Consider the following 24,983-nt stretch of genomic DNA (forward strand, 5'->3'; position numbering starts at 1 on the left):
GGAGACAAATGGACATAATTTAAATGGGTTGCATATCTGAGAGTATTATCTGCAGGAGGTGTTCATATGCTTCTGGGAGCAATGTCCTTTAATAGACACTGCTGATGTCAAGTGCTATAACATTGTAGAATCACGCATTTCATCTAGGTTAAGACAGTGTGCTCTTCCCTGTACTGTCTGAGCCCTTCCAGACAGAAATACAAGACTGTTTGGGGGAAGGGTTCATTATGCCTAATGGCAAACAGTTAAGCAATATGCTGCAAAGTACATATGGGTTGAGTTTTTCTTCTCCTTTAACAGGTTAGATAGTCTTGAAATACCTCCACAGCTGACAGCCATGCAACATTTTATGAGTTTTCTTGCCCAATAAATGCAGGCAGATGTTGTAGGATTTGGAACCTTACAAGGCACTGGAGTATAGCTGGTGGGAGGTAAATTTTGATGAGTGCTTAACCTCTCACTAAAAAAGTAGCAGCTTGTAGAAGGCAGTATTTACTGCAGGAAACATTAGCTTGTCAGAGAGCTAAAGCACTGCGAAGAACTGTTCTGAATGACCATGCAAGTCTTCAGCCAGATGTTCTTCATAGCACAGTAATGCACACTCTGCTGGGAGTTAGACCAAGGCCTTTCCTTGCATCACTCACAGTCAACATTGTTTCCTGTAGGAAAACAGCTTGCTGATGTAAGAATACACAAGCCATTATATGCAAGCTTGTAAAATACCATGCAATTCAGCTGAACCCTGTAGGCATTTATTTTATTAGTGCTAAGTGATCAAATAATCCTTTGAGAGAACTCTCCCTGGAACCACTGTACGATTCATCTGCAGGTTAAGAGGAAGTGCTTAGATTGTGCTATTGCACTTTGTTGTGCTATTTCAAGCATATTCAGAAGTGCCCATGGTAGCCACCTTATGAACAGCCTCATCTCAGGCCAGTGTTCCATCTTTTGAGTGTTCATGGATTCACAACTGCTGCTGGCTACCCAGAGAACTGTGATAAATGCCCTGCTGTCCACCTGTGTTGAACCTGACTATCTCCTCCTCTGATTGCTGAGTATTTCATTGAATACTGGAAGTGCAACCCATCTGTTCTTCTAAATGTAGCAGCTGATTCTCTTTTGAGCAGTACAGTAGACTTGGACAACACCTCCCTGATGTCAGGGCCTCTCTGATCTGTGAAATGCAAGGACACAAATCTGGTTTTCAGAGCTTGCTGTGGTATCGATCTGAACTATACCACAGGCCCATCCTGTCTCTGTAATCACAGCTCCCTAAGACACCAATATTCACATTGTACTGTGTATTCATAAGCTGAAAGAAGACTTTTTTTAGCGATGCCATAGCTTATTTCTGAATATACTGAAAATAACCATGAATATTCCCTTATTTTCTTTACATCCTCTTGCCTGGAAAGAAGGGGAAAAAATACAGCCTGTTATTGCAGTGAGGGAAAGACAGAAATGGAGAAACTGAGAGGAAGGAGAAGCTGGCATGAAAATTTTTGCAGGAGCACGGTCCAGATCACACACCATTGAAATTATCATTGACCATGGCATAGATTTTAAAATACTTGAATTAAAAAGGGAAGGAGGGGAAAACAGTAAATGAAATCCATCTGTATGAGAACAGGAATATACTATCAATCAGCTCACAAAGAGTTTCTCTATACATGTTGCCTTTGGACACTCATATAGCGAAGGGCCACGTCTACTTATCAAGGAAAAGTTGTGGCACTGAATATATACAGCATATGCACGTCTTTTATGCAGTGTCTTTTCATGGAAGTGTGTTTGTGATATACATATTTTACAGGAACATTTACAGTACCATACATCTGAAGAGCTATTCTACTCTAGAGTCCAGATTGTTTTATTACCAGCTAAATGTTCTTTAAGCTACCTGTGAATGAGGGCATTGTGACATTTAGCAAGTGGTTTGATTGAACGCAGATGTGAACCATATTCCATATGGAGAAGATCCAAAGGGAGAGATCCTAGGCTTGTTTCTGATTTGCAAGTAGGAGTTTGAATGCAATTACTTGATACTGAGCTACCAAGATGGAAACAAATCTCTTGCACATCTACAGCACTGCAAATGTAAAATCAGTTGCAGTTTGAAATCGTGCGCTGTCTTCAGAGGTCAGGAAAAAAAGCCAATCTATGTGAAAGCAAAAGTCCAGTCAGAAATGGGAGGGGGCCAGGCATTAGTGTACATTGCTTACCAAGAGGCTTCCTAGGCGTGCGCTTCCTAGGCGTGCCCCAGTCCACATAGGCACTGCTTTCTAACGTCATTCCAGTTTATCTCTGAATATTACAAGCAGTGCTGTTACCTGGGAAGGCATTTGAAAAAATTGGTTACATAGGGAATAGGGCTAAATTGATAATGCGGGTATGCAAGGTCTGTTGATAATTTTCCAGCATTTCTTTAGTGCAAAAATTCACTGATGCAAAACTGAAATTGCATGTAGCAGAATTTATTTTATTACAGAAATGTTTCTTTCTTATCAACAATTTAGAGAAGAAAAGAAAACATTTGGGGCTGGTTCTGATACATGTTTTGAATTGCTGAATTCTACAAGGCTGCTCAGAAACTGTAACTAGCAGGCCCAATTCTCTGCTCCTAAAGAGAGAGGGTTTATCCTCTCATTGCCTGTGGTGCTTGTTTGTTTTCTTTCCATTTGAACTAATTGTGCATCATTGAAAACATGGTCTATCCAGTCTAACCTGTAAAGTGGAACAGGGACTGAGCTGTAGTCTCCATGAGACAGCTCTAGTTCCCAGGACAAAAGTTATTTTGAAATATTTTTCTGCACCCAAATCTTCAAGAACTTTCTTTTCCATGCAGATAACTGATTTTTTTTTTCCTCCCAGCTTTTCATCCTTGTTCAGCTGGGAAGAAATTCTAAGTTTTTACTAGCTTTGGTTGTTTGGTTGTCTCAAGTGTCCTTATCTGTAACTATTCTGCTATGACAATACTGAGCTGCCAAGATATACTGAGTTTAGCAGCAGTCAAGGTAAACCCCCGGGTGGGGTTGCATTCTCTGAATGTGATGCTGTAGACACTGAAATAGAGAGTTGTGTTTGATCTCGATTTAGACAAACTATGCTCAAGTGATACTCCTGCTTGGTCAGGATACAATGACAGTGTCCAGAATAAGTGAAAAACCTGAGTTGCCAAAATCTGTTCCCAGGCTGTTGAACTTCAGGTTGTAGGAAATACCAGTCTTAAGCACTTTCACAAGTACTTATATATGCAGGTAAAAAATAAGGAGGTTTAGTTTCTGTCTCTGCACCAAAGTCCTTTCTTTTGAAAATCCCTTGAGCAGAGGGAAGACAGACTGCAGCAGCCTATAGGGACACCTGAACTTGGACTTGGGGTAGCTCAGTTAAAATGGCAAAAATACATTCTACAAAACCACAGTGTAAAATCCACCACATAGAGTCGAATCACAACATACTGTGGGAAGCTATGAGGCATGCGTTCTGCCTCATCCTCTCACCCCTACGTTTCTACCCTCTTTTCCCTGCTGACATACCTGCCCTGTGTGTGCATGGACACACTTGCTTTCCACAGCAGGGTACAAAGTTCAGAGTAACTTCATTCCAGTTGTGCAGATCTCTCCTTCTTTTTATAATTCTCTCTGACTGTTTGGAAAACAGGAAGCTATGGTATCATGTGCAGGTAGCACAGCAATAAACATGTTCTCATCACGATTTACACATAAAGCGTGAGTCCCTCGAGGTAACTCATCCCCCTCTTGACAGCTTTAATAAAGGATGATGGATTGTTTCTAAATGACAGTTTAGGAAGATCAAAAATTCCCCCCTGTATTGTTTTGAGCTCTGGTGTACAAGAGCTGTTTTGTGTTCTGTGAAAGTTGTTTTTGCCTGTAAGCGCTGGGGCTCTATTACTCCCCTTCTCAGTGGTGAGAAATGCTTACTTACCACAGGAATATATTCATCCTGCTGCATACTCGTGACTTTTTGAAAAACTCTGCAGAAAAGCAAAGCCTAGTGTGGGAGGGAGGTAGGGAAATGCCAATAGCTGAATGAGCTGCCATCTTTGGGATGCTGCTCTGGGCAGTCTCCCCATATGGGTTGTGGGGAGGAGGAGGGGTTGGATACTGATCTGCTCAGAGTTGCCCCGAGGGGTGAATGCCAGGAGGAGACATCACCTGAACCCACCAGCGCTGGCTCAGCTCCCCAGCCAGTGTATGCCAAGGGCTTGGGGAGACCCAGGCCTCAAGGTACCTCTCTGCCCTTTTCTATTTAAAGACTACGTGTGGCAGCAAATTAGTTCTGGAGGGCAGAGTCCTCCCTCTTGTTTCTTTTTGACTTGAGATTTATTTCTCAGTGCATATGCTTTGTAGCTGCACTTGGCAGAGTGGAGTTTGTTCAGCTGTCCATTCCCTAGCTAATCTGGCGCCTTAAAATGAAAATAAGCAAGTGGATCTTTGGAGAAAGGTTGCCTCATGAGGACGTGTGGAGAGTCATATGGTTAAAACAGCACTGCTCAAAGTCATTCACATGGTAAGAAACCAGATAAGAAAAAAAGCTGAGTGCCTCATTAGGGCTCGATCTGACGGTATGTCGAGGTGACAAAGTGAAGCCCAGACAAGAGCCCACTATGGCCACACAGCACTAAAATCATACATCTTTCACTGCAGAAGTAGTGAGTCTGAGTGCTCTCAGGAGCCCCTCACCTTCTATTAGGATGGAATATGGCATAGTCCAACTTTTGCCTCGTGTGTATCAGCAGCCAGCCCTTGGAGCAAGCACTGTTACAAGACACTGGAAGCAGAATTTTGATATAGATTCTCATCAAACCACACAAACTCAAGAGGAAATCTTTCACTCATGTGAAATGGAAAATTTTGAAATAGAAAACAGCATAGATTAGAATTAAGGCTAGAAATTGCAAGGGGTGCAGGATCCAGGGAGTGAGAAGCTTGCAGCTCTCCTACCACTTCCTTGATGGGAGGCAAAGGAGGACTGTTCCTGTAGATCTTTTCAGAAGCTTTACTTCTCCACTCAAAATTTTTGCAGTAATACTTCTTCCAGTGAAGGAGAGCTGGCTGGACATCAGCTGCTTCATTTGGGACAGAGCCATGTAAAACTCACCTATTCGTCCTTTCTCTTCCTAATACCCCAGGATGAAGCAGTGTTTTTGCAATAATTGTTCTTATGTTTGGGATATCAATACCAGGGAACAAATTTTCAAAGTCTTCTAAAAATTCCTAGGTGGTCTGCAAGGATGGATTCCAGGACATAGCTATGCATCAGTGTGTGTGGTTGTATATGTAGTCTGAGGAGTTGTCCTACAGGAGAAGATGATAAAAAAAACAGTCTTCCATTGTTTATTGGAAAAAGAAGTAACTGAATTTTAAATTTGGGTTGAATCCATTCTCCGTAATTGTTTGTTTTAGTGTATGTAATGGTTATCTTTGAATGCCTTTCAGTAAGCAGACCTCAGTAAATAGCCCTAAGTCTTTACAGACTATATTTGTCAAGATTTGTGATATACTTCTAGTGAGCTGGTACTTTACTTCCTGTTGGAAATTATATCCTGTTACTTTGATTGCTGGTGTGTTTTATGACCGTGATATTCTTTCCCTTAGGCACAACAGGGATTTACCAAGGAGCCAATGGCCTGACAAATTCTGCAGGATTCAGTGCTGTGCATCAGGTATGGTTCAGCATTTATGATTGGCAGCCTTGTCACTTTAAACACTTGGAAGATTGGTAGGTCAGAGAGATTATTGTGGTGTTTACATGTATTTAAGGAAGGTACTGCTGTGTGTTTTGCTGGACACCATTCTGCTCTACTCCTGTGGCCTATCCTTTTGCTGGACTTTAGGTATCTTGATTAATTTTAAGATGTGTGTATCAATACCTATACTTTGCACAGAGTGCAGTCCTTGCAGGAGGAGCATGCCCTGGCAGTCTTTGCCATGCTGTTGTAGCAGTGCCAAGAGTTTCATCATTCCTCTGCTATCTTACAACTTTCAGATATGTTTTCCATCCTCTACAGAGAGCTCCACTTCTGTGATCCTGTCATCTGCTGTCTTGGCACTGTGTAATAAATATGAACAATTTGAAAGAGGCATTGGCAGGCCCTGATGAAAATTGAGCCATCTGAGCTGTCTGTGTGCTTCCTTCTTTGAGAATACACCTGTCTGTGGGCTTCATGCTTCAGATACCTTGATAAATGTGTGTGTATAAATAAACAGCATGCATATGTACACAAGACAGATGTTTTCAGTAGCAAGTGGCTCTTCTTGATTGGACCAAACATATGAGTACAGTGTCCCAAAAAATGTGTTTTGGTTGGCCAGTAATTTCAATTCCTTGTTTGTAAGGTATTGTTGACTTGTATATTTTATTGACAGCAGTGGTCAATTCCTGTATCACTTCAGTTTTGGCTAAAAACATCAGCATTTGCTGATGAAAGTGCATTTGATTGAACTATGGCAATTACCTTAAAAGGGGAAAAATAATTGGGCTGTTTTCATTATTTTGTGATATTCTTGAAGAGAAAACAATGAAATTCTCTCATTTCTTTTTCAGTTTAATTGTTATTATGACAACTTGAGTCTTTGTTCTTGAGAGTTCCCCGGTGACTGAAAGTTAATGAAATAGGCTGTGTCACAGAGATGTAAGCTGTTAAGGAGGAAAGTGCTTTTTGTCTTTCTAAAGACTGTTTATTATTTAATTTTATTTAATACCAGAGACTAATTAGCATTTCAGAGGAAATAAAAACCTTTTGCTGAAAGACAATCCCTAGAGCATGAATACAGTTCTCTGTGAAAAAGCAAATAGGTGGACAAGAGCAGGAGTTGCAATTAAAACAAAAAGAAACAAATTAAACTGTTTATGTTTTAATTGTCCAGAGAGAAGTTTTCTAATCTATTAGTGTCCTGCTTCTCAGAACATGAGGATAATGGTATGAAGTTTGTTTGGGAGCCCTAAAATCAAGACAAAGAGTTTTGTGATACCTCAGCTCCCCAAGATCACTTGCATCTTGTATTTTTAGTTCATTTTTCTGTAGGTAGGGAAGATCACTCAGGCGTTTAGTTATTGCTGAGATGGACAATCTCAACTGTGAACATTTCTGCAAAACAATTGCTACCTTTTTTTTTTTCTTAATTTTTGTAACCTATTCTAACAGCTGATCAGAAAATATTGCTGATAATGGGAAAATGCAGCCTGGTTTGCTCCTTCCCTCATCCAATTATTCATTCTGTTCTAATTTCTTAGGTATTTTGTGGTTTACAGAGACTATGTGTTCCATCACGGCCCTTTTCAAAAAGCCGCCCTACTTCACTGTTACATAAAATTGTTGAACTTTGTAATGCAAAATGTGTTAGCACTGATAACCAAAATTCTATAGAAAAAGCAGAACTTGCCTGATTTCTGACCTCTTATTGATTAGTTGATCAAAATAATACAGGAGTGTGTTTGGGAGAAGCAGAAATGTCATTTTGTAAGTGAATGAAACATGGTTCTTTAGTGAAATATTCCTGAACCATGACTTGCTGCATGTGTAGATAACACTGCCCTTGTGGTGCCTTATTAATTTATAAGATAAACCCAAATACACAGAAGGTATATGTTTCTGTTTTTCCTCAAAGGAATATTCATCATATCCAAGCTTTCCTCAAAGCCAGTACTCACAGTATTACAGCTCGTCCTACAACTCTCCGTACGTGTCTGCAAACAGCATCAGCCCCTCAGCCATCCCAACCTCCACTTACTCTCTGCAGGAGTCTTCTCATAATATCACCAGTCAGAGCACAGAATCACTGTCTGGTAGGTGTATCTCTTCTGTTTTCAGTTTGGCAGTCTCAGCCAAGTGTAGATATAAACACTATAACCTTGTTGTTGGAATTTTTATAAATACATATATTTACATGGATAAATCAGATTTCTTAGCACTTTACAGTTCTGCTAACATGGTGCAACACAGGGTTTTGGGAAGAGGTAAGAACATCCAAGCTCTTTAAAACCATTCTGTGTCATTTTCATGAGTGTGCCAGGTTTGATCTCTAAAGGTAGTACAAAAAGATAAAACAATTACAAGCAAAACCCAGATCAGTGCTGAGGACTAACATGGATAGCAGTGAGTTCAAAACAAACAGCCATGCTCTGAAAAAGCTCCAGAGTTTCCTCATTGTCTGATGACTTTTTAGCCCATGTCTCTACCAAGGTTTATATTCACCTCTTACAACAACATGTAATATATGCATTCGTAAATAAGTGCATCAAGAGAAAGTCCCTCTTTAAAAAATCAACACAAACTGTGTAAGTTGAAAGTTCAAGACGATTTCCATCCAAAAAGGCTTCAAAATTTGTGGTCTCTCTTTGAGCACTTAATTTTTAAATTCTCAAAACTTAAATGGTTTATGGAATTACTGACAGGTTATGATCCTCCAATGTACTGTTCAAGAACAATCTTCAGGTATCATTTGGCTACTAAAGTTTTCATTGGCATGCAATAACATTTATATAAAACACCACATAATTTGTGGATGATCACAGTATACGCCCATTATAGCTCTGCTGACTTATGAAACAAATCTGTACATCTGTGGTTGCTCTAAAAGAAAAATAAACTGATACTGGTTTTTAAAAAGAAGTGATCACAGATTGCTCTAAAAGCAGTTGGAGGATTTTCTGTTCCTTAGATCTTATCTCAGCCTTTTTTGTGTGAAAGAGCGATTTTAAAAAGGCTTGTTAGGCACAATCCAAGCTTCTCTGAAGAAGAATATGGTTATTCTAGGAAGCTGGAGAGGCCACAGCTTAGCAAGGTGAAAAGAAAAATATGTTGGGAAAGGATTTGTAATGTAAGGTAAGTGAAATCCAGACAGGTTTATGAAACTCAAGCCAATCAAAACAGATACTTTATACAAGAGAAGTTCACCTTTGACTGTCTTTTCTCAGTTATGTCTAAAATACTGTCCTCTCTGAAATGGAATATGGCTGAACAGGCTAGTTCTGTATTTTTAAATAGAAGTTGATGTTGAAAGTGTATTTTTAATCGTGAGAATTCATCAAATTAAAAAAAAAAAAATCAGAAGTTGAATTGGTCTTGATTTCCTTTTCCATTGCCTTTCTAATTTCTCTCAAAAAGCAGGGAGGGAGTAAAATTCAAAAAGCTATTTTTTTTTCAATTAAAAATGTGGTAAGGTTTTAGTGACACACCCATTTTAAAATGTTATATATACAGTCTTGGTGATTGTTGAAATTGTTTTAACAGCTCTTAGGAGTTAAAAGTTATTTCTCTAACATTTTCTGTCAGCTATTGACATGAAAAGAGTAAAATTTTCTGATGCTGTTTTCACAATGTTTCTGATGCTCTCCATTAAAAGGTTTTATGCTTTAATTACATTGATACAGTGCAAAACTTTAGTTTACGATGGAATTTCTTTTTTCATAATAGGGGAATATTCAACCACACCAGCAAAAGATATAGAAACAGACAGACATCACAGAGGGTCAGATGGCAAGGTACGAGCCCGGTCAAAAAGAAGCAACGATCCTTCCCCAACTGCTGACAGTGAGATTGAGGTAATAACTTTAATTTATGTCCCCTTAGTAAATCCAGCAAAGATAAACAGTTGCATCTATTAGCAAATCCCACCATCAGGTTAATGAGTTGTAAGAGCCAGAATAAAATTAGAAATATAACTGGAGCCTACAGACACAAAATAATTGTTCAATTTCTGTATTATCAGTATCTCGAACTATTCTTCATATGGGCATTTTTTTTTCCTTTTGTGCTTTTTATAAGTCTTCTGCTTTGTTCCCTTGACTTGACATGCACCAGGGGATTTCTGTGGTTATTAGGAAAGCAGACTCTCCGGACAACCAGCACACACATAGTTCCAAAATTTCTGATGTTTCGTATTGCCTGCTTTCACAAAGCATCTACAGTCAGTGCTCCAAACGGCTCTGAGATCTTAAAAAGCTCTAGTCCAACAGGACATATTTCCTGACTGAAGGAATTCTTTCAGTTGCTTAATATGTAACTATATTTCTTTTTTCCACCCCATCTGTCATCACAGCGTGTGTTTGTGTGGGATTTGGATGAGACGATAATTATTTTTCACTCCTTACTCACGGGAACCTTTGCATCCAGATATGGGAAGGTAAAATTTAATTTTTTTAGCATTACTGCTTGTCCAGCCAAATTGCATCGGGAACTGTGGGGGCAGCTAATGAGACAGCTTTTCAAACAGATGCTGCCGATTTTATTCAGACATATTTGTATAAATATGTCCTGTGGTATTTCCTTCTAACATGTGAAAATTTAATTTACCTCCCTTTCATGTTGCAAGTAGCCCCTTGTTTTTCAAAAGCTTGTATTGTTCAGCTGCTGCTAGATAGGTCATCAGGATGTTCTTTCAGTGTCTGTCTTCTGCAAGAAAGAGCCTATCAGGCAGCCAGACAGCATTAACTCTAGCCTGAATGAGACACTTTTTTTGTTAGACCACTGTTTTCTTATGAATCTCAGACAACTTTTTAAGAGAGATTTTGTGTTGATCACTCTAGGTTGCCATGAAGAATAGTGGCTCTGCTTTCCACATGGCTGCTGAAGCTCACATTTTTAAGGGTTCTAGGAACTGTATCTTTAGCTATCTATACTTCAGGTACCCCCTTTGAAATGCAGGCAATTCCATTTTTTTTAGGTAACTCTCTGTGGCTGAACAGGCTGAACTTGGTTACTAAGGAGAAAATGCTGGCTCTTTGGATTTAATACCATGTGCTTCAGTTTCTTCCTAAGGCAGCTTTTTATGATAAACACTTAAGTCACTTTGAATTACAGAATGTCAAACACTTTTAAATGGGTAGGAAAAAAGACAAGATCATTACCTAATTAAAGGTGGATGACCTAGTTGGCAGCTGTTTCCACACATGGCTTTGAACAGTCAGCTTCGTCAGGAGACTGGAAAATAACCCTGCTTCTCTCTAGAAAGCAGAAATATGATTTGACATCATTTCATGGCTTTACCAGCTGTACTTGTTTTACGATGGTTATAACAAGCTGAATGTGTAATTAGTAAGATAGATTTATTGTTCGCTGTTAGATGTGCGCAGTTGTAAAGGATATAAAATGGTGTTTGTGGTGTGGAAGTCTACTGCAGCACTTGGATTGCTGCTAACACTTCTAACAGCACCCTCTGAAAACCAAGCACGTGTTTCCAAGCAGGGATTTATTCAGACCCATGTTGTACAAGGTAATTGAAGTGGTTACTTTTCCCAGGGAACATAACGAATGCAGCAGCCTGAGGTATATGTGTATAAGCTCAAACCTGCTACCTGCAAAAATTAGAATTAGGCAGGATCAGGAAACATAAACTTAGGCCGTGTAGATCTGCTATGTGGTCATGCTTAGTGCTGGGTAGGGGCTGCAGTATGCGCATGGAGAATTCCCCTAATGGGCTGAGTTTGTCCTAGCACAAACCTCTGAAGCAGATGCCTTCATCTGCTGCCTCCTGCACAAGTTTGGAGGGTGTGGGGTTGGGATCTGCTGCGTGGGGGCAGATGGTGATGGAGCAAGAGTTGTGATGGACCTGTGGAAGTGAGAAGCCCTGTGACTACAGTACTTGTGAGCTCTTGCTGATGGACTGCCACAAAGGCAGAAGCTGCCATCTCTGGAGCAGCTGATGTGAGGATGAAGTGGGGTCAGGGAGTGGAGCGAGAAAGGGTTCATCAAAAGCAGTCATCAGTGGCTGAGCTGTTCCTATTGGCTGTGAGAGCAGTTAGGCCAAGACAGGGCACTTTTGAGCAGCAACCTGCAAAAGGGACTAGGGAGAGAAGAAAACAGGAAAACAGGAGCTGGGGGGATTGTCTGCTTTGGAAGGCCTTTAAAGGTGTAATATGACAAAATTTTGTTGGCTGTTTCTTTCATACAAATGTAAAGAATGATACTAACAGGAATATTTTTTTTTTAATGAATGAATTGCCTTTTCTATTAAGTTACAACAGGCTGCTTGAGAAACTTCTCTACAAGGATTTTTTTCGTAGTTCTTCATTTGTTTCATCAGTATTAAATTCCTCAGGACTTTCCTATAAGGGAAATGATTGTGTTATAAAAGTATTATAGGCTAACGGCTTGATCCAAAGACAACGAGAGGCTTTGGTGGGCTTTGAAACAAACCTTAAACCAAGGGGGAAATATAGCACACTCAGACAGGCTGTCCTGGGAACCATTAAATAGTAACACAATTCAGAAATTTTTTAAGTGAGCTGAACTATCAAGTACAAGTGAAGTAGTGAGCCAGAGGTTAATAGAGTTTCAGAATCTCTTACTTGAATAATGTAGGAAGTGTTAATCTCAAAGTAAATTAAGTATCAAGGCCTAAAATTCTGATTTTTGTCCATAATTGATCATAAAAGATTCATGTGCCTGTAATTATTAAAAAACATGCACATGCTGAGTTAAATCTCACACATGGAGGTCTTGGTTCTGTATGCCTTCCTCCAGAAAAACTGTCAGTTTGTATGATCTTCACCATTCCCCTGACCAACATGAACATTCCAGTATCATCCTGAGTGTTGCACTGGTAGAGCTGCTGTGCAGCCACTCCAAGAATTAGTCCATAAAGTTGATCAAGCTGAAGAATAACATCCCTTTCTGGGGCGAGGGGAACATCAGCCATAGCTTCACATGTTGGGGTCTAAACTCTTGTGTCCTTTAGACATAAAATCTCAAACGATTCTGCATGTTGCCTCCTCCTTGGTGATGGCAGCAATAGGGAGCTGTCCAAAAAAATCTGATATTGGGGGAAATAAAAAAACCCACAAGCAGAAAAGAGGGTGAAGAATTCACAAAGAGGATTATCAATTGTAGTTGTAGTACGTATTATTAATCTTTAAGGTTTCAGTGTATGTTTTCTAACCTGATTTCATGTAAAAATTCTCTTTGGTTTCTGAGGGAAACCTCTGTGGTCCTTGATGTAGATATGAGCTCCTCAGAAAATGAACAGTTCATCTGAGGTGTTTAAAAAATAATTTGCTCACTGAATTAATAGAAATTAAAACACTAAATTTACTCAAGGTTGAAGCATGAATGAGTAGCCCAGCCTAGGTTGTTCCTTTTTTGTCCTCTCCACCCAAACTCTTTGCTCTGTCCCATGGATTACAGAGTCATCAGACATTTGGTCTTAATGTCTTTCCCATACGGTCACTGCAATTACAACCTTTATAGTGGCAGTCAGAGTGGCCTGCAAATTCACATCTCCTTTTGCTTTCTTGCCCACGGTTGAATGGATGCATACCTGCACAAACATACGGAGTCACGGTCTAAGTGATGGGGGCAGCAAAGCTGTCAAACCCGAGGAAATCTCTCCACTCTTTCGTTTCTCAGCAGAAGGCCCTCTGACAAGAAAAAGAAAAAAAAAGTTTCATAGGCAGTTAACCTTGGATATTATATTCAAGGGGTTTTAGAAACCTGTTCTGCAGGCTGTATGGGTGCAGAATATTTACCATGTGCCTAGAGACCCCAACAGATGTAGACCATCATTATAGCTTAATATACTGTCCACCCAGCCCTTTTAATCCCTTCAGGCATGTATAATAGAGCTCCCATTCAACAGGAAGATGGCTGCAGTCTTTACGATGTCTGCAAAGATCTGCCTGCCAAATCACTGACTAAACATAATGGGAAAAACGGGTCAAAATCTGTAACAGTGCTGCTGGGGTTTCACATGAGTTGGGTAAAAGTCAAGGGGCTTTGGCCATTTGTTTGAAGCAGCTAGGTGCAACGACTCTTTTGGTGGTATTAATTCAGACACAATAAAAAATGATTGTATGCACTCCCATGCCAAAACAAATCATGCTATTCCCCTTTCCCTGACTGAGATATATGCAAGCTTGTTCCATAGTTGGTGTCATCAGAGCATTAAAAGAAAAATTTCTGCATCTCTTTCCGTCTGAGAAATTTTAAGTATTATATTGCAGATTCATTCTCATGCTTTTTGAAGGATTAGTATCAAGAAAAAAGGGGAAAAGGGGGCACTGGATGCGTTGTTTTCCCTACCTGAGGGGTATGTATGAAGCTAAGACTTTTTCTCAGTGTTTTGTAGTGTTCCCAGAATGTGGGAACAATTCTTGTTCTGTGTTTGTACACTCCTTGGGATTTTGGTGTCAGAATAAATTGTGAGTAAAGTAAAATACAGAGTTAAAATTCATCTTTATGTGCAAGTTAGTCTGAAATCCTGGAACCAAGTGGAAAGGATTTCATTTTAGCATTGACTTAAAGAACTGAATACATAGGATAGTCTCAATTCTTGAATTGTGCTAGAAGTTCACCAGTACTTCGACAATGTCTGCTGATACCTGGGAATTACAATCTATAAAATTCTCTGTAAAAATGTAATTTCTGAGATTGTCCAGCATCTTGAATTGGCTTGAATTAAGAAAAACATAGTGCAAAAAATAATAAAGCACATGATGGCCCACTTCTAAATCAGAGTCATGCAAAGTCATGTTCTAGATTTTGTTAACCTTAACTGAAAGGTGTTTAGATTGCCTGTGTTAGACTGTATCCCTTTGAGCCTGGACTTTGTGGTCGCTTTCCTGGAGTGGCCCCTCTGGCTACTTTCAGTGGGGACTTGCAGTTTGCCTTGTAATTGCATGATTGATGTAGAGGGTGTTTTTCTACCATAGCCATATTTTTTATTGCTTTTGCATTTCAGAAGTGGCAACTTGAGATTTATCCAAGTTGTAAGCAGACAGGTATCAGTAAGAGAGAGACAGGGCATGCACTCAAGTTTCCAGCCTGTACAAACTTGGGCTTTGCCTCTCTGATGAGGGACTTGCAGTGGCACAAGTATGTAAAGGACTAGGAGAGGGTCCTCCAATGATAGTGGGACCTCAAGAACTTTTGGACAGAATAGCTGAAGTTGCTGTTTGGCCCAGTTGAGGACAGTACATAAACATGATTCTTCCAGCATTTCAGGGAAATGTCATAGCTGCCGTATGTTGGCTATATGTGAACTGAACTGTCTTGATCTCACCAGAATTGATGTTGTGGATCTAAGAAACCTGATTCCTCAAAAGTTTCACTGGCAGTTACATGTTCTTACAAAAAATTTTCCTTTAAGTGAATGATAATTTCCAATTAAAAAAAAAAAAAAGGTCATTGAAAAGTTCCTGCTTGGCTGTACTCGAGATCCTTGTAAAACCCCAGGGTTGATTTTTTTTTTTTTTTTCTTTTTTTTTCCTGCTTTCATTGAATGCTTCAAGTAGCTTGTGCTTTCCCTGCTTTGTTCTCTCGCAGGACCCTAAAGCCAGGACCTGATTGAAATACCATAGGGATTTAATCAAATCTGATGGTGATTCATGCTTCTAATGGCCGAATCTGTCCTTTACTACTTTACAAACTGAGAAGGAATAAAACCCCATTTTATTGTTTGGTTGTTAAAAACTATTTGTAGAAGTTGCTAAGGTTCAAATCAAAAGCGCCCTCCCTTGAGAACTATTAGTTAATTCTAAGTGCCATGGCGTTGCTTTTTTTCTTCTTCTCTCACTTGAGATGTGGCCTTATATCACTACTGCTGTTCAAACATCTGAGAGTTTTCCATTCCTTTGACAAACATGAGCCAAAGTGCTTAAGGACATCTGTTTATTTTATTTCTTTAATGAGAAAACCTTCCAATTTCTTACTGGCTCAGCTGTGTTTATTTACATTTTGTTAGTCATATGTGTGGGGCACCTTGGGACGTTAAAAACCTGCAGAGGCCTACGCCGAGGGCTGCTAGCAGGCATCCTGGTCAGAAAGGCAGAATAAGCCCTTCCTAAGGAAAACACAGTCCTTGGAACTCCATAAAATAGATTTTCAAAACAAATAGAGCCTAATTCACTCAGTAGATCATGGATTAAGTCAAGATGAATACAATTTGGAAAGGATTTTCTGAGGAAGTTGGAGATTTTTTTACCCACTGGAGGCTAAACCTTGTATTTAATGCCTTTTTAAGTTAAATTAAAAAAGCGTTCAATCACTGCAGGTAATAAAAAAGTCTTACTTTAGACATGCTGCTATATCAATTATTAGTTCATTATTGGAGAGAAGGGAGTAAATAATTCCAGCCATTTGATTATTTCGAATGTGTATTTCGGGAGCAAACATCTGTGTTTATCATCTGTACTGGTTGATGAGAAGCAGCAGGAGAAACAGCAAAACCAGATCCACAGCAGCTTAGATGGTGGGTATGGGAGATGCTCTGAGCTTGTGTAGATGTAACCTCTTGTACTAGAGCTTAGGTGAGCAGAGGGTTTTCTAAGCAAAGTGCACATGTGGCATTTGGAAGTATTAAAGGATTATTTTTGACATAAAATATATATCAGAAACAATGCTGGATTGTCAAGCAAGTATGAGTAAAGGGAACCTGCTTTTCAGTATCACTGAATTGTGACTTGATTTTAATGAAAGTATAGTTTAAAAAAACTGAAATGACACAGCTTGTGTTAGGAAGTTGCGTGTGCAAAATATGCAGTTGTGCTGAGGATTACACACGGTGATGTGTTTTCCACCAAACTTTCCAGGAGTGCTGTATTTTTCACAGAGCTATCAAGGGCTTACATATAGAAACACAACTATTTTCCTGTGTTGAGGGGAAGGGAATAAAGACATTTTTGGTATAAATTCCACTCCCTCTTTTGACATTTATGCCCTGTACAGTAAAAAATTATTTGTAGATTTTTGGTCATGAGCTTTTTGTATTATTAAATAAAAATAATTTCCATTTATTCTCAAGCATCACTGCCCAGTTTTTAACCTGTATTTATTTAAGTACAGTATTCCCACAGGCCTTCAATCCATTTCAGAACTCACAGGTTCAAACACTGGATAAATTGGTGTAGTCATTGCTGCTTGTCCCTAATCATAATGCGAGATGGAGAACATTTTCAACCTCTGTGTGCTCTTGAATGTGAGGATTTAGTGACTGACATGCCCATTTGCTTATTGGAATAATTTCCAATGTGTAGTCCCCAACCATTTCTGAACAGATACATACCAGTAAAAAGAGAGTCCTTCAGTAAATAGCTAATAATAGTAAATAGCTAGTAAAAAGCAATACTTTAAAAGTACCTCTCAAGTCATAGTAAGGGTTAATATGAAAAGGTATCTGAAGAAAAGGGATTAAATTATATCTCTCCATCTAGCATGGACTTCTCACAAGGTCACACTGTGATGACTGTAGGCGTTATTCATTTAAACTCAGTAGATTGTCCACTAAAGCTGGATATATCAATGTTTAAGTAAAACAGTATGTCTTCATTTTGGGGGAAAAGAAGTTTAGAGTCTGAAAAGCTGAGTGATTCTGTTTGGAAAAGGATAATCCTTTTTTTAAAAGTGTGAAGTGTAATCACTTAAGTCACTTCTGAAAATGGGTTTCAGCTCCTGAGCTACAGTGGTTACTTAAAACAACTTTTCTCACAAATAGCTGTAGCCTGTGTCTGTTAAAAAGATTAAATTGCAAGCTAAACTACTTAAGTGTAGTAAGAGCTAAATGTGTTCTCTTTCTCAAAAGATGTGGACCTACTTGAACTAGAACTGATGCACATGGTTTATTTCCCATTATTACAGGAAAGCCTTGTTCATGTCTTAAATTCTGATCAAGGTATAAAACTTTACAACCAAAGAATTATTATTCTCACAGACTCTTTGTTCAAACATGTGGCCCAGGCATTTGTATCTTTGCTTTTATTATTATTATTATTTTTATATTACAATCAAACTGGTCCATTTTCCAGGAGTTTACAAGTAATTAAACCCAATTAAAACTATTAAATTCTTTCTTCTGGTGACAACTTCATTATTAACAGCTAACCACAAGGAGGAGATTTAACTTAGAAAGCCCTTGATTGTACACTAATCCGTCTCTCACCTCTGGCTGACACCTGTGGCAGATAAACCCTATAGAATAGGAGTCTGATGAATACTCTTAATTAATACTTTCTTCCTTGTAGAAAAGTAATTATTTGCTCATGGCATAAACAGGTATTTGGCAGGGATTTAAAGAGACTGATTAGTTTTAAATACTAGGGCTTTATTTTGGTTTTTTTTAAAGCAGGGGGAGAGGTCTGAATCCAAGATCCATGCTCAGAATGACTTTGTCCTAACATTTTGAATGTCGGGTTAATTGGCACATTGCTAAATAGAAGCAGAGTCAGACAACAAGCCGATTTGTTATCCGTCTGAAAGGAGCCAGCTTTGCCCCTTTGCTAATGGCCTGCAAGTCTGAACAGGGTACCTGTAAGACAGAGGCTTGGAATGGGCTTTGGAGCCAGGATTGGAGGCAAGAGTGACTTGCACTTGAGAGATTGCCAGAGATAAAATCTGCTTCTCTCTTCCTTTCAAAATTACAGTGTATAAGAGGGGAGAGCTGGCTGTAGACATCCAGCCAACTGGATTAGTAGTAGCTGCAGATGTTAACAAATACATGTCTTTTTAATGCATACTCTAGGGCAAGTATAAGCAGTTTATGAAAAATCAATCTCTGTTTCAGGAGAGCAATGGTAAGAAGGTTTTAATACAGAGCCATTAGGGAGGCTGCTGACGGTGCAGTTTAAAGTGTGGCTGCTATGTGCATGGGGTTTTGTGTAGGTAATGCCAGTATCTTTAGTAGTGAAGATAGATCAGTGCAGGCTTTTGTGTAGGTTAGCTCCTGAAAAAGAGTCTAGGGACCTAGATAGTGCATGCAACATACTGGCAGTATTTGTACCCACGTTCGGTAGCTTAAAGCTGATTTGGGTATGCCTACACATTCTGCATTCCCTTTGCTAAAATACAGGCTAGCTGGAGTTCCACATGGAGAGAGCAGACCTAACTTCCCACTTTAACCCACTGCTTGTAATAGGGAAATATTTGTTCTTTCCTCATCTCCAGTGTTTGTGGAAATCATCTTTAAGCAAAAACAGACTGAAGGCTGTTCAGCTAGCTTGTTTTAGCCAACTTCTGCTGTCCTGTTACTCAAAGTGAGGGGACAAAATGAAAGCAGAAACAAATTCATTTCAGGCAAGGCATTATTAGCTTAGAGGACAAAACTGAACTCAAATTGTGATTTTAAAATGCAGTTCACTTCAAATGCACAGAACTAGTTCAAGGATTAGGAACAGTGCATGTGACTAACCAACATAAAAGCAACATTCGGAGCAAATGTGTCAGCTGATGCCATTGAGATATGAAAGAAAACGTTCCTGTTGGTGAATGGACACTTTTGTCTCCATCTGCAGCATGTTCCATAGGCTTCTCTTGCCCATGTTTTCCTCTAGTAGGTCTACCTGCTGAACAGGCAGCAAAATTACCCCAAAACAAGCAGATAAAGAGCTGGGAGTTGGCAGTGCCTCACTTACAGTGGAAATTATCTTGCTGGGAAGGTCTGGCCACTGTCAGAAGTAGGCAATAGCCCATCAGCCCTTAGCTGAAAGTCACAGCTGTGGCAGAAACAGCAGAGACACATGTCCAAGGATGCTCTTTAGGGCAAACATTTTGATCCAGAATGTTAAAAAAAGGGATTACTCTTTGTATGGTTTGATCCTTTATTGTTCATGAAGGAGTACTAGGGAATGGGCACTGCTCCCCCGGTGCTTGTTTCCCTCAGCCAATGGGAAGAAGCTTCTTAAAGCTTTGTGTTGGAGGGTCAGGAGTGCCTGGTCTATCATGTCTGGGCACCAGTTAGCACTAAAAGTAGTTTGTGGAGCTGTTTAATTTTAACCCTGAAGGAAGCTCCAACAGTGGTGTGTGGCAGAGGTGAGGCATATAGGGATACACTGTAGTATTGGAGGTTTTATCTAAGAAAGGAGTTTATTGCCTGTTTTCTCTCCCTGCCTTTCATTGTCCTTGTTTGTGAAAGCATGACTCGTAGATTAGCAGAGGGGTAGGACCTTGCTCTTCTAAAGTTACTAAACAAGCACTCAGGGTTGAGTTTTTAAATTAATCTGTTTTCACTGTAAAAAGTGTTTCCTGGAGAAGATTTGTTTTCAAGCTGTCTGTGATCCATTCTTCCTTGAGCTTCATATGCATCAGAAAGCATTGTCTAGATCTGTTACCCAGGAAGCTTGTTCCCAGGGCTCCAGGGTGCACTTTTCCTATGGAAGGACATGTTAGCACGGATCATCAGTATGAATGTGGCAACTTTATGTCACCCTGCTAAACTCAGACTACTCTAATGTAAGCATTAGCAGTCCACCTGGGCATCCGCTGCAGCAGAGATATCCTTTAGTGGTACAGGATTTCTGGGCCTAGGAAGAGCTCTCCATTGACATCTTCAGATAGTTAATAATTCTCTATCAGATTATTTACACGCTGTACAGAGAATTTTGACAACACATTGATTGATAGACCTATCTCATTTTGCTGCTTTCCCATCAGTCTGATTTTCCTGTTTATTCATACTTGAAACGTGTAGCAACTGTGTCTTTCTTCTGTGTGGGCACAACCTCTGCACAGTGGGGTTCAAGTCTGAAACTAGTGCTTCTAGATGCTACAGTAATGTAAATAAATAACTGCCAGTGGAACCTTGGCCTAGTGCCTCTAGACACCTATATCATACTGGGAGTGCTGATTTGCCTTTTAACTTTATCAGCCTCTTTAAGACTTGGAAGCATGCCTTGCTATAGAGGAAATGTCCATACTGTGAAAGCAGTGATGCCAAATCATTTCCCCAAACGACTTCCCCTCTGGGTGGTAAAGTGCATTTTTCTGTTTTATTTTCATTCCATCATATTCTCTATCTCAAGAGAAGGATTTTTTTCCTCTCATCTACAGTTTAATTTCCATATTGTTTAGTTTAAGAGAAGGTAACTTCATACACTGTGGAAATGTTTCCTACTCCCCATTAGTGATTAATCCCAATAAAGCTAAAGACAAAACTTAGAGGATAAATGACAGATACTAACCAATGATATTTCCTGAAAGAGTTTTAAAGGCTAATGATCCTTGAAATGTATAAAAATAAATTGCTTCATTAAAAACTATTTTACAAAATATTTTCTTCCTAGCAGCATATTTTCTTCAAAACAGTTCCCCAGTGTAACTACACCTGGGTAGTAAAATTTGATTCAGTGCTGTTTGCATGGGGCCACAGTCAGATGCCCTGATTACTCCTGTGTCCCAGTGCCTTGTCAGGGGAGCAGGTTTGGGGTTTAACAATAGAGACATGTTCAAGGCAAGTCTGTTGACATTTACTTTTTGCCCAGAGAAGAAAGTGCCCTTTTTCTGGGACAGCAACAAACATGTTTAAACACGAGTGACAGAGATTTTCTTTAGATGGGCACAATTCTTGTGAGTCACACACATGGCTGAAACCACAGCCATTCTGCTCTAATTAAAGAGAACTACACCAAGAATGCGTAATAATTAGGTTAGTGTGTAATACACCATCCATGTCAACAGCATCTGCCGCAAAGGTTGATTGAAATGTACTCATCCTCCAAACACTGTGCTCCCTGTTAGAGCTCCTCAACTAATTCATTACTGTCCTGTCATACAATAACATGACTCCACAGAAATCTGCAGAAAATTAGAGCAAAGACTACATATAAATCTGCCCTGGTTTAGCATGGCTTGTATCTTTAGTGGAGGAAAACCACTCACATAAACATAAAGATGAGAGATCCTTGTCCTGATGAAGATGAATTACCAAAAAAAGCCTGTTGTGGGAATGCTCTTTTTTTTTTTTCCCCCAAGTTATCTGTTGTGGTTTAGTTTGAACAGGCACAATGCTTTTGAGCTATCAAATTAAGCTATCAAAGTGAGTTTATCAAATTAACAACAGATTATTTTTGCTTCTGTTTTTGAGGTATTTAATGAATAAGAAAATGTTCTGCTGGCAACCTTGTTTGCATCAGTGTGTTCCTGTGCTTTTGCTGTGGATTTAGGAGCAAGGTCAGGTGTTTGGGGTGGGAGGGGTGGTTGACCCTTTATGCATGAGAGACATGGAAGAGTGACTGAGACTGATTTAATCCTGCAGTGCAGCAGGATGGGTACAGCAGATCACTTGATTGTGTTTCAGAGGAAAGATCCACAGAGGCCCAACCAAACGTGTCAGTCACTTCTGCCACACAGGATTGTCTGTGGGTGGCTTCTCTGGCCAGGAAGAGTTGACTCCATCAGGCTGATTTCAGCTTGTGCTTGCTGACTTGGTGAGGAAATTAAGTGAGAGCCCTCTCACAAGCAGTTGTGGTGTCTCGGCTGGGTAGCAAGGGGCAGGGAAAAACATTAATTATCTGAAACGAATCAACTGCACGCTCTGAAGTAGAGCTGCAGGTAGTGTGGTCCTCCAGGGGAATTTACTTAAGATTTTGCTACTGATGTTGGTAGGAGCAGGATCTAGATGTGAGAAAGTTCACATATAATTAAGAATGTGTAGAAGTTGTTTTAGGGCTGCTGGCATGTGCGTTTTCACATTCTCTTAATCGCTTAAAAAGTGCATTTTAAAAATGCAGTAGGCAGCCAGAGCTTTTCACAGAATCATCTTGGTTGGAAAGGACCCTGGAGATCATCTAGTCCAACCGTTCTCCTAGCACAGTTCCCACCTACAGCATATCCTTAAGTTCTAAATCGACCCTAATCTTAAACCCCTCCAGGGATGGGGACTCCACCACCTCACTGGGCAGCCCATTCCAACGCCCAACAACCCGTTCTGTAAAGAAATGCTTCCTAATACCTAGTTTGAACTTTCCCTGGCGCAACTTGAGGCCATTCCCTCTTGTCCTGTCACTTTCTACTAGGCTAAAGAGGCTCAAACCCAGCTCTCTGCACCCTCCTTTCAGGTAGTTGTAGAGGGTGATAAGGTCTCCCCTCAGCCTCATCTTCTCCAGACTAAACAATCCCAGTTCCCTCAGCCACTCCTCATAGGACACGTGTTCCAGACCCTTGATCGGCTTTGTAGCCCTTCTCTGGACATGTTCGAGTAACTCTATGTCCTTTTTGTAGTGAGGGGCCCAAAACTGAACACAGTAATCAAGGTGCGGCCTCACCAGTGCCGAGTACAGGGGTGAGATCCCTTCCCCGCCCCTGCTGGCCACGCTATTTCTGACACAAGCCAGGATGCCATTGGCCTTCTTGTCCCCTGGGCACACTGCTGGCTCCTGTTCAGCTGGCTGTCCATCAACCCCCCCAGGTCCCTCTCTGACTGGCAGCTCTCCAGCCACTCCTCCCCAAGCCTGTAGCGCTGCTGGGGGTTGGTGTGGCCCAAGGGCAGCCCCCGGCATTTGGCCTTATTGAAACTCATACAGTTGGCCTCAGCCCATGGCTCCAGCCTGGCCAGGTCTCTCTGCAGCCTCCCTACCCTCGAGCAGATCAACACTCCCACCCAACTGGGTGTCATCTGCAAACTGAGTGAGGGTGCCCTTGATCGCTTTGTCTACATCATCAATAAAGATGTTAAACAGGAGTGGCCCCTTTTGCATCGTGTCCTTCCCTTTTAGGAAGAACTTTGGGACCCTTCTGGGGAAGGGCCAGGTTAGACCCACTTCTGGCTAGGCAGGGGACTGCCTGTACAAGAAAATGGCAGGATGAGCCACAGTCAGCCAGCCCACACAGACAGGAGCATGTTGCCATTTCTGACACCAGCTGGAATGACAGATGAACCACCCAGCATTTTGATGTGCTGTGTTTTCTCTTGTTTTGTCTCTTTCTTTTTTTTTTTTTTTTTTTTTGTTGTTAATCGATAAAGTTATTTGGGTGTAACTGCCATTATGGCTACAATTCTGGCCCTGCAAGCATGCTTTATACCACTGCAGAGCACACTCTGTCCTGATCAGGAATGGTCATACTTGGACAAGCATTTTATCGTGCTATAATTGGGTTTACATGGTCGTATGGAATTGTTTTAACTCTGCTATTGCTGTTAAATAAGTAGGCAGCTTCAGTGGGGATGGAAGAGCTTTCCAGTAGTGTGGCTGCTTTTGCATCTCCTGCCACGATGCATGTGTGATGCTGAGGACAGCAGATACTGTATCACATGCTGAGCACATCTGCCCAGCACAACAACACATCTGCCTCTCTGTCCTGTTCTGTGCTGATCACCTGAGGTACCGTGGCTGTAAAGACCTCAGACAAGTGTGGTGAGACACATGGATTGCACCCTTTAGAGAAAGAAACTCAATTTATGTTGGAGCTCCTGGGTTCTGTTTTCAGATTTTGCTCTTGAAGTTCCTGTTTGACATTAAAAGAGAGTGATACTGACCTTCTATGGTGGTTTGAATGATGAAGTCAGGAAAGGATGACCTGTGTGCTCTGTTGCTTGTAACTATCCCCTAACCATTCACTAACGATGCTATTGGATATCAGTTATTGGTCTAACCTACTGAAGCAATTCTTACATAGTCTCAGGTGTTTAAAGGTTCTTGTAATATCATCTGAAGGATGTGGGCTATTACTGGTCAAGGCAAGCCATAGACATCCTTCAAAGAACAGAGTTCGATTATCTAGGAGAGGAAAAGAAAGGATGAGAAAATCACGTTAAGATACACTTGGGAAATAAAATTACTTTAATGAACATCTCTTCAGAAATCGAAATGTGTAGATCCTATGTTTGCTCTAAGATCCCCCCCCCCCCCCCCCAAAAAAAAAAGAAAATAAAAAAATCAAAGTGAATGGAAAAAAAATTATTTTTCTCCTAACAGGACACTACAACGTCTGTGCGAATAGGTCTTATGATGGAAGAAATGATCTTCAACCTTGCAGATACACATCTGTTCTTTAATGACCTGGAGGTATGTAGCTGCTTATTTTATTTAACATCTCTTTCTCTAATCATTTGCATCTGGTCTACAAACTTGTTTTTCTGGCCAAGAAACTTTCATTTTTGACCCCAAAGATATGGGCCTTAGATGGCTTATTGGAAGCATACCTTACTGTGTCCCTTTGACGTCTTCATTCTCTTAAGGAATTTTTTTCTAAATACATAGTAACAGTGATGGCTTTTGCCAGTTTTACTAAACCTATTAATGAGGACATTGCTGCTGCT

The 24,983-nt window shown here is 40.3% G+C and overlaps 1 protein-coding gene across 10 annotated transcripts in view; it reads left to right on the forward strand.

Moving 5' to 3' along the window:
* Positions 1-24,983, forward strand: part of EYA2 (EYA transcriptional coactivator and phosphatase 2) — a 102,789-nt gene that overhangs the window by 61,899 nt on the left and 15,907 nt on the right. For all 10 annotated transcript variants that reach the window (XM_074919930.1, XM_074919934.1, XM_074919936.1 and 7 more), the window contains 5 exons: positions 5,619-5,686; positions 7,632-7,809; positions 9,440-9,567; positions 10,065-10,148; positions 24,640-24,729. In XM_074919930.1, coding sequence (XP_074776031.1) covers positions 5,619-5,686; positions 7,632-7,809; positions 9,440-9,567; positions 10,065-10,148; positions 24,640-24,729 — 548 coding nt within the window. The remainder of the gene's footprint in view (positions 1-5,618; positions 5,687-7,631; positions 7,810-9,439; positions 9,568-10,064; positions 10,149-24,639; positions 24,730-24,983) is intronic.

The sequence above is a fragment of the Athene noctua genome, chromosome 16 (assembly GCF_965140245.1).
Source record: "Athene noctua chromosome 16, bAthNoc1.hap1.1, whole genome shotgun sequence".
Classification (NCBI taxonomy): domain Eukaryota; kingdom Metazoa; phylum Chordata; class Aves; order Strigiformes; family Strigidae; genus Athene; species Athene noctua.